The 13,164-nt window shown below is 46.5% G+C and overlaps 1 protein-coding gene across 1 annotated transcript in view; it reads left to right on the plus strand.

Moving 5' to 3' along the window:
* Positions 1-5,595: 5,595 nt before the first annotated feature.
* luzp2 (leucine zipper protein 2) overlaps positions 5,596-13,164 on the plus strand; it is a gene marked incomplete at its 5' end in the record, with an annotated part of 55,096 nt that continues 47,527 nt past the window's right edge. The window contains 3 exons of the mRNA XM_084475906.1: positions 5,596-5,749; positions 6,199-6,329; positions 11,451-11,521. Of these exons, the coding sequence (XP_084332032.1) occupies positions 5,596-5,749; positions 6,199-6,329; positions 11,451-11,521 (356 nt within the window). The remainder of the gene's footprint in view (positions 5,750-6,198; positions 6,330-11,450; positions 11,522-13,164) is intronic.

Below are 13,164 nucleotides of genomic sequence, written 5' to 3' on the forward strand. Positions count from 1 at the left end.
TCTCAAATTGAAATAGTCTTTTTTTATGTGTCCTTGGCTGCGCCATGTTGTCTTTCATCACCGCAATCTCCTCTTTTTATGTAGGTCCACGTCCATCAGCCCCACTATCCCGGCTCTACACTGTACTCATGCTGTAAGCCTGCTCTGAGTCCACCGCACTGCAATAACAAACCGCAGGACAAACCACCGCTCCTATAAAAGCAGAGGATTTATGGCTGTGCGGGTTTGTTTTGTGACATCGGTGGTGAAAGTGGACGAGATGTGGCCAGGAAAAGCTTTCAGCGGCAGAGAGCAGCATCTGGAGCGCAGAGGCTGTTGTGTACGGAGGGACGGCGATGCTGAGCAGCGTGGGCTCTTTGAATGTAAAGAGACAAGGAAAGAGGGCGATTATTTTACCTCTCTGCTCTGACAGCAGAGAGGGGTGGAATGGCATTAGATCCTCACTTCATCTCAGACCTAATTGGATCTGGCAGCGGCAGAAGATTCCCCAGATGAGTTCTTTAAGGCAGAATCTGTGTGATATACGTCCACATATTAAGAAACAGAATAGAGGAGTCAGTGAGCGCCGTGGGAGATGCAGAAAGACTTCCCTAGAAAGATGGTTGGTTTGATTGTTTCATTGTCATTGATGTTTTTTCCGACAATATTTATTAAAGGGAAAAGAAAGTGTGTATGAAAATAAACACAGGAAAGACTATAAATAAATGGGCTTTCTGCATGAGTCAAATGTTGTTCACAACCATGACCCCAGTACTAGAATATCTTACATCTATCTCTCTATATATGTGTATTTCCATCTGCTTATCCATCTACAGTTATCTTTTTATCTGTACAGGAAGAAATATATTTACAGAATCTAGCTGAAATCGCGGAGGAGTGTAGAATGTTGAGTGAAGATAATTCACAACTCCTTATGCATGAAAAAGCCTTTAAGTTTGTATTGAATAATTCATCTAATATGCTAAGTATTTCTATTTCAATGCCTTAAACCTCCTTGGTGGGAATTACATAATTTAAGTGATGAGTAAATTACAGGGCTCAGTGTGCACGGCGTGTGAAAGCGGGAGGATTGTGATTTCGTAGAATCTATCACTAAGACGGAACAATTATAGAGTTGAGTCGGGACGCAAGGAAACTATTTATCTTTCTCTACCTTCATCATCTGATTATTGCACCAATCCATAATTCCTCTTCTTCATACATCTAAATATGTGTTTTTTCATCAATGAATGAACCTAACATCAAATATTTATATTTGATATCACAATTGACACAACATGCATCTCATCCTTGTAAATACTTCTTAACCGTATCACAGCATCATTTGAAGGAGTATCAGCATGAGTTCTGTGGACGTTCTGTCCCCTAGCTCTAGGGTAGCCTGGCTCCACCCGCCTCCGTACTTCCGCTCAGTTTTCATTTCCCTTCAGTACTACGTCTGGGTTTGCGGTATATTTGTAGGTTTTCTGCAGCCAATTTTTTGGCCGTCCAATCAGCGAACAGAGGCAGTGGCTGAGAACATTGACGTTGAGGTTGTGCGTTCGTTTGAGTTGTAGTCAAACGTCAGCGATTGGTTATGGCAGATCCAGAGTGGCACTGGGCAGATCTAATAGTTTCAAACTCCAACACCCGCCTTCAACTGAGCTAACGTTTGTCAATGGAGAGTGGCCAGACTCTGTGCAAATTAAATGAAGTAGGAGACTCTGGTAGGGCCAGGCTGGCTCTAGGGGCCCTGGCTTCCTGACCTGATTCTGACGAACGAGCGACTCATCGCCCTCAGTCTCATCAGGTCCCCCTCACAACAATCCAGGAGATCTATGGTCACTCATGAGACGGACATGTGGCCAATTATTTCCCTGGGGGGCGTCCGATGTTTGTACAAGACAGCACTTTGTAAACATGACGGATTGATCTTCATAGCAGGTGTCCGTGGTGGTCATGCTCTGTGAGAGGAATATATTAATTTCTGACAAGCCTTAGGCCTTCTGCCTTATTAAAACTATTTGAACCCTCCTAATGGCAGAATTAATTAACCCTGAAATTGGAAGTGCCACATAAACCAATATCTGATCGTAATATATACAATGGCTGATACACACGTTGTCACGCTACAGTCTACTGGTAGGGCATGCATGAATGACTTAATATGTTTTAATAATATCCAGTGATAAAGGCCAACGTACTGACAGGGACAAGATGCATTCATGACCAGTAGGGATGCAAGAAATACTAAAACATTATATTCAAACACACTTCATAACATACACATATACTCAATATCAGCAAGTACTCTATTTGTTTGCATTTTCTTCACAGCAAAGTAAGCAAAATATTGATATTTTCGGCTAATTTACACATACCAAAAGTCTGTTTGAATCAGTCTAATGATCTGTATTGTGTGTCTTTATGTGCACCACTCTGTCGCTTCCACCTGCTCTTCACGCAGCGCTGGCAGAGGACGCTTCTTAACAGAGACTCTAATGTTACATCAACGGGAACATGACTTATTCTGGTTGAATTACATCTGAGGGAGGCTGTTTAGTGCAGGACAGGGTGCTTTGTTATTCTCAGATTGTGTAGAAGTATTGACAACATGATGGCTCTTTAGAGAGGAGTGAAGAGAGATTCACACTGCGAGCTGCACATTACCATACTTTTGTTGGAAAACGTTTTTACTTCTTTTTACAAACAAGTACAAACAAATTGTTCAGCCTTTCTGCCAAATGCAGATTCTATGACGGAGAATGTCGCAGTTACTTACTTTGTTGTTGCAGCCTTGAGGTTTTACAAAGGTTATCACTTAGTTCTCACTTAGTCGTGTTGTGTTTTAGCAAAAAACAGTTGGATAGAAGTACAACTAAGGACACTTAATGGCGTACACGTTCGTTCTCTATGTAACTTTGGATACTGGGATCCTCTAATAAAGGATCTGAATCAATGTCCTGACCTTCCACCTGGAGGGAAGTGACCACACACTACCCAGACTGCCCCCAACGCCCACAGCGCTGCTTCAGGTGGAGAGGGGGTTAACACTAGACCACCAGTCTCACTGGTTCTGGTGGTGAGAGGGTTAACAGCAGACTCACTGGTTCTGGTGGTGAGAGGGTTAACAGCAGACTCACTGGTTCTGGTGGTGAGAGGGTTAACAGCAGTCTCACTGGTTCTGGTGGTGAGAGGGTTACTGGTTCTGGTGGTGAGAGGGTTAACAGCAGACTCACTGGTTCTGGTGGTGAGAGGGTTAACAGCAGTCTCACTGGTTCTGGTGGTGAGAGGGTTAACAGCAGTCTCACTGGTTCTGGTGGTGAGAGGCTTAACACCAGACTCACTGGTTCTGGTGGTGAGAGGGTTACTGGTTCTGGTGGTGAGAGGGTTAACAGCAGACCATCTGCACCAGTTCCCTGTTCGGTTCATCACTTCCTTCCAACAGTGAATCAGAGGTTCTGGCAGCTCTGGACGAGAAGAGAGGTAGAGTGCCATAGCCTCACCTTCTCTTACATTTCTTAGTGGATGGCTTTGATGCTCCCCACTCCCCCCCCAACGCCCCCACCACCACCTCTCCCAGCTCCACCACCTCCACCCTCTACTCCTTCGCCTCAGCACTTCTCTATTACTCTGTGGTGTGTTTTATAGAGCTCAGAGGGCCGATATAACTCCAAGGCCAGGGGTGTGTTTGTCCCCAGGATTCAGATCCATAAATGACGTCTTGCTCTGGGCCTAAAGAGGCACGAGGCCTTTCAAGTAATAACTAATAAATGCCCGCTGACACCTCCCATTATCTGATCACTGCTGGTTATGGTCTGTGTGTTCATGGTGGTGGTGGAGCTGGGACCATTTCAACAGAGAGCCAGCCAAACCAAAACACAGTCGTCTATACCAAGGTTTAACACTGTCGTCTATACCGAGGTTTTACTGTCGCTAAAATAAAACTCTGTGGGTAAACAACAGATGTTTTCCCTCCGCCAAACCCTTCTGGGAATTTTCTCCTCCCCTCTGAACTTGACGGAACTCGTGGAACTCTGGATGTGTGTCCGCTGTCCTTCCTAGAAATTCCTAGAACCATTCCTAGAAATTCATTCTTTTTAGGATGTCATTGTGTTCACATTCAAGCTGAAACACAAGATTCCCTTAGACTTTTAAGTCCAAACCGAGCCATCTCGATGTGTCTCAGTCCCTTGATGAAGCTGTTTTTGTGTCAGTGGGCCATGAGTTCTAAAGCTAATTCAGGCCCGTCTAGAGAAAGGTCTGTAATGTTGACTAATGCATGAACCCACAGAGAACGCCGTCCCTCCCTCGGCCTCCATGTGTGATCCGCCATGTCTCTCCAGCGCCATATGGCGTGTGGCCTCAATATGCTGCATTATGTGTTATTCATTCAATCCCAAGTGCTGGTTTTTGTTGCTGATTTATTTGTTGCGGTGCTGATCCGTGCTGCGATGGGCAGACTGTGAATGATGCAGAGTCCAGGTTGTGTTTGCAGATTTACAATCTATACAAAGAGAACATCTGTTTGTTTGACAGAGAGAATCAAGCCGGCTGATCCCAACATAGCGAAGGCTCTTCTCTCTCAATTTCCTTCTGATTTAAATTGTAGCAGAGGACATACTCGAGAGCAAATTCTGGATCAAATTAGTAGTGTGACCCAAAAAAATAAATATGATCACATTGATTATGAGGAGCAAAGCACAGCGGGGGATTTCTTCAACTCTTAGGAAGAGTCTATTCTGGAAACCAAAATTCAACATAATTGAGTGTCTGCCCTGACTGCCGAGGGCTCTGGGCTGAGGTGGGATGTACAAAGTGAGCCTGAAATGAAAATTGAGTGACTGATTTCTTTTGGGATTTTTTTCAATGAAACTATTCCTAATTTGTTGTGGGGAAACAAACTCTGTTTTGGTTTTTAACAAGCCCCCCACCGAGCACAGAGGCTTATTCATTGTTATTATTTCCTCATCCATACTTTTTTAAGATGTATTTTTGCCTTCGATTGCCTCTTGATCATCACTGGCATGTTTACTCTGAAGCATCAAAGCCAGGTGCATCGTGGGAGCAGCATGGCTCCCGCCTCACGGTCTCTCAGAGCTTCAGTGGAACGCCGAGACGGAGAGGTTCCTTTGTTTGGGATGTGATTTGAGTCAGAATGGGCATGCTGGAACCAGATTCATTCTTCATGTTGGAACCTAATGGGGCCCCATGAAGGTTGATCTCAGATAGAGCTTCACATGGGGAGCAGAGCGGGGGGATAATGAACAGGGCCAGCGCCGTCTCTTAAAAGAGATAAATATGAAATAGAGATAGCGTGGGACGCTCCAGCGCTCCATAAGGTCAGAGTCGTTCCCTCTTCCGCCCTGAGTCGCTGTGTTAATGATCACTAGTTAACCACCACCGCCTTCCCTGGTGTTCTCAACGGAACCACCGGAACATGTTCTGCAAATGAGGTGCAGGAGAGAGGCAGGAAACCACAGCGGGTCAGAGGAGACGATCCAGCTCCAGGGTTTAGTGGTGAGGGACTGGGACTACGGACTGGGACTGGGACTACGGACTGGGACTGGGACCTACGTTTGCAGAGAGAAGGAACATGTGAAGTGGTAGATCTGGATGCTCTCAGAGTGCTGGAGGAGAGGTGGAGCTCCAGATCTTGATGATCTCAGAGTGCTGGAGGAGAGGTGGAGCTCCAGATCTGGATGGTCTCAGAGTGCTGGAGGAGAGGTGGAGCTCCAGATCTGGATGGTCTCAGAGTGCTGGAGGAGAGGTGGAGCTCCTAGCCATCAGAGCAGTCACACCGTCTTTAGAGGAACAATAGAAATACTCCAACTAAAGCCTTTCGAATAAAAATACTAGTGCGTAATATATTCTCACCTTCTGTTTACGGGTCAAAATGCAATAATGGCATAATTGAGTGGTATGAATATTCAAGTGATAGGGTGGCAGCAGGCCTTGATTCCAGAGGACCTCGTCTCTTCAGCTTTTTGATTGGCCCGTTTAAGGGAGATGTAATGTTTAATCTTTCCACTCAAGGACTGTGTTCAGCAGATATTCATTTTCCTCCTCTTCCTCGTCCCCGAGCTCCTACAACTCCACCTTTTAATCCATTTTAACAAACCTCATTCTGCCAAGGTGCCAATAAAGAGTGATTTCTCTGCTGGACACTGGGCTGACGTTGGATTGGTCTCTAAATCTCCCCTAACTCGCCCTCTCTCTCTCTGTTCCCCAGACAAGGCTATGAGGGGCTACAGAAGAAGCTGAAGGAGGTGTTCAGTGAGAGGAGTGGCATCCTGCAGCAGCTCTCCAAGACATCAAAGGAGCTCGACAGCATAAAAGGCAACCTGCAGGTCGGTGCCACTTCTCTTATTCTCCTTTTCTTTTTTCAAACACTACAGCCAGGCTCAGAAGAAGGAAGAGTTACTTTACACCAGAGAATCACCAAGTTCATCAAGTCATTGTTGTCTACATTTCTTTCTTGCTTTACACCTTATCTGCTGCACATCACATCCTCATTATAACTCATGAATATGCAAAGGCCCGCTGGCAGCCCCACCCTGTGTCAGAGATGTGACGGCGCATCGCGGGGTGGATGGAGACCAGGGAGAAGATGCATCACACCTGACAACAGACCCTCCCCAGCACAGCCCTGGTTTAAAACCCCATCTGTCGTTAGAGCTCCGATCACATGCAGAATAACTCTGATGGATTTCATCTTGGTTAGCATGCACTCTGGGAGACACGGCGTGGAACAAAGTGTGGGCACTCGGAGGTTCTGTAAAGCTGCTGCTCTCTGCTCCTCTGGCTTCAGCTCAATGGGAATGCATTACATCTGAGGAACCAAACGCCTTCCTCTGCTACAGCAACATATCCATTGTGTTAAGGGTAGCTGTGAAATAGATAAATATATGAATACATATAGGCATCTTTATTATTCACAAGATGCCTTTTATTAAACAGTGTAGGCCAATATCCAATATAAACCGTTTTTGTTATTTTGTTATGCTCTCTAGGCTCTGTATGTTTTCTGCTGGATTATAAAGGAGTCTCTTTATATATAACGACACCGGGGTATCCCACAGAACATGTGTATGTTGAGGTGGTGGGGTTAGCGTCCTCTTTTACAGGTGGATCATTCATGCTTATCTTCATGCAGGCTGTCAGACTGTTGTCCTGCAGCCTGATCGAAACACAGACGGTGAATGAAGTTTAGGTTAGTTTAAAGCTGATGGGTGCTGCCCCTCTCCCCTCCCCTCCCCTCCCTCTCCCCTCCCCTCCCCTCCCCTCCCCTCCCCTCCCTCTCCCCCCTCCTCCCCTCCCCTCCCCTCCCCTCCCTCTCCCCCCCCGCCACCCCTCCCCTCCCTCTCCCCCCTCCTCCCCTCCCCTCCTCTCCCCCCTCCTCCCCTCCCCTCCCCTCCCGCTCCATCTCCTGACTTTGTAGTCTCCCCCCTCCAGGGCTCCCCCCCCCCCAGGCTGTGTTCCAGTTTACCGGACACACCCGCCCGGATGCCCAATCCGTTTTTTGTCTAGGGGTGAAACATCTTTGTAACAACAACATCAACATCGATGCCCTACATCAATATAGGGGAAAAAATAGAAGAATTAATAATTCTGGATAATTGTAAGATGGAGACTGTTCGGGATGGTGGGGTGTAGGAGCTTTTGCAGTTATGAGCTCCTGTGCTGAAGCCCCCCCCTGCCTGTTCAGAGTCTGTATACCGGCGGTGGGGTAGCAGCGATGGTATGGCTGTGCATCTCAGGTATCTTTTGCATCTATTCTGAGCTGCTATGAAAGTGCATTGTGTGAAATGTAGTCTCCTAGGACGGTGGTTTGAGTAACAACAATACTTCAACCGTACTCAGATAACCCCACCCCTCCTCCCTTTCCTCCACATCAGCGTTTCCCTTACAGTTAGTTTATACCCTTCGGCCATAAAACATTTCACTCCGTACATAGTTGAATAGCACGGGAGCGACCGAGTAGTGAAAAATAAATCACATACACTTACAGTGCAGTGTGGATTCATACATCAAAAAACTCTCTGTCTAATAGGATACACTGCCGTTACTTTGTGTGAAAGGCCTGAAGTTGATCACTACTCTTCCACAAGTAGTGAGTGAATCTTTAAACGGTCAGGAGATGACATCTCCTAGCCGCCATGTGTGGGTCAGCGACCGTGGAACATGTCAAGTTACCAAGGTTTAATGTAGAAGAAACATTTCTATATAACAAACAACTGTTTTCTGATTGCTAGAAGCGTACAATGTGTGTGCTACATGAGCTGGTTTTAGTATGTTGTTGGGTTTAGGGGGCGCGGTGACGGATGACCAGTGTTGGTTACACTGACTACTGGTCAGGTTCTTCCATGGGGACACCGCTCTAAGTGGGTCAGCTACAGGAGAGTAAGACTTCAATGTCCACCAGGTACAATTTGGACTGCAGACGGTCAACCATAAACCATTTGACAAAAATACAGACATAAAAACAAGAAATGATAAACAAGTTCACTGTCCTTCCCTTGTGAACCAGGGTTCAACCAACCAGCTGGCTCCCAGTTGATTCAATAAGCCGATTGCTGCTGGTGTGAAGGACTTCTTATAGACGCTGGTGTGAAGGACCTTCAATAGAACAGTAGTTCTAAAGGTAGTAGTAGAACAGTAGTAAAACAAGACTGAAGACTTTTATGTTTGCTTTAGCTTTCTGCTAAATCTTAAATCTACAATGCTTCTATCTATTTTTTATTTTATTACTAACTTTGCCTTTATTTTCTCACTTTCTCCAAATGCATTTTTTTTTTTAACTTTGCCTTTCTAAAATGTTTCTAAAATGTTTTTTTTTAACTTTGCCTTTATTTTCTATCTATTTTACATTTTACTTATCTATTTTATTTTATTGTATGACAATGTTTATATGTGAAGCACTTTGAGTCTGCCTTGTGTATGAAAAGGGGAGTTGAGTTCTCAAAATGATTTTCTATAAAATATAAAATTGTGCTTGATTGTACCATTCAAGAGTTAATTAAACAACTCTTTTGTGTCCATTGCTGTCACCCACTAGCTTTGGACCAAAATAACTTTTCATTATGATTATGATTATACTTCACATCAATCTATCATGAATCACTCACCTCACGCAAGTCTCCCCGACCATTTCCTTGAGTTGCTCGGCTTGGCTTATCAGAGAGCTGGCGACAATGGTGAGCATGAATAAAAATAGGAGTCGACTCATCAGTCACTCATTCTCTAGTTGAAAGAGAGAGGAGTACGCCCACCTCACACTGAAGGTGAACCTCGCCACAACTCCAGAGAAAGGAAAGAAGATAGTTTTTTGGTGTCTCAAAGGCACATTAAACTAAAACGCCACGCTCAATTGCACGAGAAGTCATATTTCTAGACAGAGGCAGCTACTAAAGTGAAAGCAGGACCACTCCCCAAGGACAGCGTGATGAGGAAAGGCTCAGGTGATTGTTTTGTTTCTCTCTCCGTGGAAGAAGACCTTTTGGAGGACTTTCTGTTCTGAAGGAGGCGGCTGAAAGGACAACGGCTGAGGAAATATCAGACTGCTGGATTCCTGACGGATGCAGGAACGAGCTGGGAGAGATGTGTGTCCTTTACACGGCTGGTCGGCTGTGATGACAGGCCGAGAGCGGGGGGGTTATGGACGGATAACGGGGTCAACCCAAAGGGAGCGGCTGCGTACCGCATGCTGCGTCGGCAGGCGCTCGCATCCAAAGGCACGGAACCAGTCCTCTGTTTCAGCACAGCTGGGACCGCAGTTCATTCTGTAAAGTCAAGGGCACTGCAGTCGTTTGTTGGGACAACTTCGTCGGGAGAGGGACGCTAGGCGTGACGCGCTGCTGTATCACACTGAAGTGGGATGGCTCTCTCGTGGGCTCGTTCTGCAGCGGGCGTTTGAGCAGTGAGATGTCAGATCTAATCTGAGAAGACACACCCGACATCCTAGATGTTTTTTCCAACCGAGTGTGTAGCCAAATAAGCATATCATGCAGATGTATTGAACCGCCTCAACAGCCTCAACAGCCTCAACAGCCTTAACAGCCTCAACAGCCTCTAACCAAGGGCGATGCAGCTATCCTGAAAGTCAGTGACAAATTCACTGCCTCCAGGAAGACAGAGCTATGGAGAAGAAGGATAAGACAGAGTCACAAACATGTTCCCCCAGCTGAGTTTCTCCACAAACAGTGGCGTGGGTTCCTTTGCCCCACTGCAGTAGGTGGCCGTACTGGTGAGGCAGAGAGGGCCTGTGAGGACTGTGAGGCCCTCTCGGCTGGAGCACGATGCAGACTCCTGACACTCCCTCTCACGTGAGTTTATGAACCTAACTGCCGAGGCCATTCAAACAGTGATTCCCTTTCCTACCACTGACCTCTGAGTCTTCATTCTCCGCTGTAATAATGACATTTTGTGGATCAAATTGTTGATCCCCAAAAGGCAGTAATCAGTGGGACAGTGGTTGTAATTGGGACCTTGGACAGGGGGTCTCTGAAGCCTGACTATGAATACCCCATCAGGCCCCCACATTACACCGGGTTGGAGTTGGAATCGTTGGAGAAACAGCAATTGCAAACCAATGGTTGTCGCCCATATAACGGCTGATAAATAACCTTTCAAACAGCTGCTTGTATTTTAAACCAAAGCAAGCTGTACTGGATAGTGGAGCTGTCAGCAGAGAGACGATGCAGGTTAAAATGTGATCAAGATGTGATCAGGGTTTTTCCAGTGAAGTCCCACAGTGGGATATGAGCCCTTATTATGACCAATATAGGGACTTGCAGAGTCTATATTATTGTATTATATAAGACTTTTCTAGGTCACTGCAAGTTAAAGAAGCATTCATTTAAAGGAACATACAGATTGTTTGTGTACATGCAGAGGTTCCCCACGAGACCTTCGCGTTTTCAGCACAGATGGATTAAAAGAAGCATCAAAGTGATTTATTTTTTATTTTTGTTGTCAGGTTTTCTTAGAAGATTTTCCTTTGAGGGCAATTTGACACCCAAGGGGGTAACATCTGCAGTTCATATTATTGGTTTGTATGTTGTTGAAAGATATTTCTTTTAGCACTGAATATGTGGGTTCATTTATTAATCTGTGCAGAATCGTTTGATGTTTTCAATGTTGCTGATGTTCCAATTTCACACACTTTGTAGGAAGTCCTCCATTGTACATTGAATTTGGATTTCCCTATGACCTGACTGAGTCAAGCGGCAGTCAGCACTTTGAGCTGGCCCCACTTTGTTTGGATTCAGTTGTGTTGTGATTGAGTCTCTTGGCTCTCATGCGTTTGCTGACGGCTAGCCATTGCTACGGAGACAACTGCATGAGAACCCCGAGGCTCAATCAGAACCGACCAATCAAAGCAAAGCGTGGCGAGCAGAAGAGCAGATGAGAGTATTCTCATCAGCAGCTGTTCTTCTTGTATAAACCATTAAAGATCATCTCTGTTCCAGATCCTGAAGGGAGATGACCCGGTGGCCAGGCAGGACATCCAGCGGGTCCTGGAGCTCAGCAGCAAGCAGCGGTACGCCTACTGACCCCCACCACTAAGCACCCCTTAACTCACCACCCCCACCACTCAGCACCCCTTAACTCACCCCCTTAACTCAGCACCCCTCTCACTGCTCCACTGCTCCACTGTACTCTGTAACTCACTAACCCCTTAACTCACCACCCCCTTAACTCACCACCCCTCTCACTGCTCCACTGGTCACTGTACTCTGTAACTCACTAACCCCTTAACTCACTAACCCCATAACTCACTAACCCCTGTGCCTCACTAACCCCTGTGACTCACTAACCCCTGTGACTCACTAACCCCTGTGACTCACTAACCCCTGTGCCTCACTAACCCCTGTGACTCACTAACCCCTGTGACTCACTAACCCCTGTGCCTCACTAACCCCTGTGACTCACTAACCCCTGTGCCTCACTAACCCCTGTGACTCACTAACCCCTCTACCTCACTAACCCCTGTGACTCACTAACCCCTGTGCCTCACTAACCCCTGTGACTCACTAACCCCTGTGACTCACTAACCCCTGTGACTCACTAACCCCTGTGACTCAGTAACCCCTGTGCCTCACTAACCCCTGTGACTCACTAACCCCTGTGCCTCACTAACCCCTGTGCCTCACTAACCCCTGTGACTCACTAACCCCTGTGACTCACTAACCCCTGTGCCTCACTAACCCCTTAACTCACTAACCCCTGTGACTCACTAACCCCTGTGACTCACTAACCTGTATGAGGAGCGTTGGATGGAGCCCTGCCTTCGTGTTGGCCGTCTTGTAAAACAGATCAATAGCCCATCAGAAGTGGGCGACAGCTCAGACACGTGCGGCCCAGAAACATGGGAGGGCTGACAGAGGAGCGCTGAGGCAGCACTACCTGCACTGGAGAAACAGCAATCTATTGTGTTATTAATCCAGCCCCGCCTCGCTGCTGTCCACTGTAATTAGGCTGCTCCTTCATCATAGGAAACGTGATTCATCGTGAAAAGTTATTTTTTAGACTACTGTAATTCCATAGCCCTCTAAAAATGAGTTTGCTCCAAACTTTGTTATTTAGCGTGTAGTATGTGCTCAGGCTGTCAGGGGTAGCAGTCAGAGACATTTCCAGACGGCTTCGTCCTGCAATACTGAAATCTGGACCATTTTCTCCACACACTGACCTCAAACCACTAGTGACTTGCATAAAGCTAAAATATGAATATTCGCCTTTAGATTTCACCTTCTGAGCCCTTTCTTCCTTTGTTTGGGTGGTTTTAACCTTTCTGAAAAATGGATTCAACTCTTTGTAAGCGGTGGCACAGAATATAAATGGAAAGTGTGGCGGTGTGTGTGTGTGTGTGTGTGTGTGTGTGTGCATGGCGGCGGTGTGTGTGTGTGTGTGTGTGTGTGTGTGTGTGTGTGTGTGCATGGCGGCGGTGTGTGTGTGTGTGTGTGTGTGTGTGTGCGTGGCGGCGGTGTGTGTGTGTGTGTGTGTGTGTGTGTGTGCGTGGCGGTGGTGTGTGTGCTGGTCGGTGCTGCTTGTAGGGGACAGGTTGCTGCCATGTACAACATTGAAGTGCGTGAGCACTCTAGTGAAATCCCACCCTGACCACCCAGTGTGGCTGCATTGATTTCATGACACCTCAGCCGGCTGCATGGTCAGCTGGGCAGGACA

Source organism: Micromesistius poutassou, assembly GCF_964030765.1.
Source record: "Micromesistius poutassou genome assembly, chromosome: 12".
Classification (NCBI taxonomy): domain Eukaryota; kingdom Metazoa; phylum Chordata; class Actinopteri; order Gadiformes; family Gadidae; genus Micromesistius; species Micromesistius poutassou.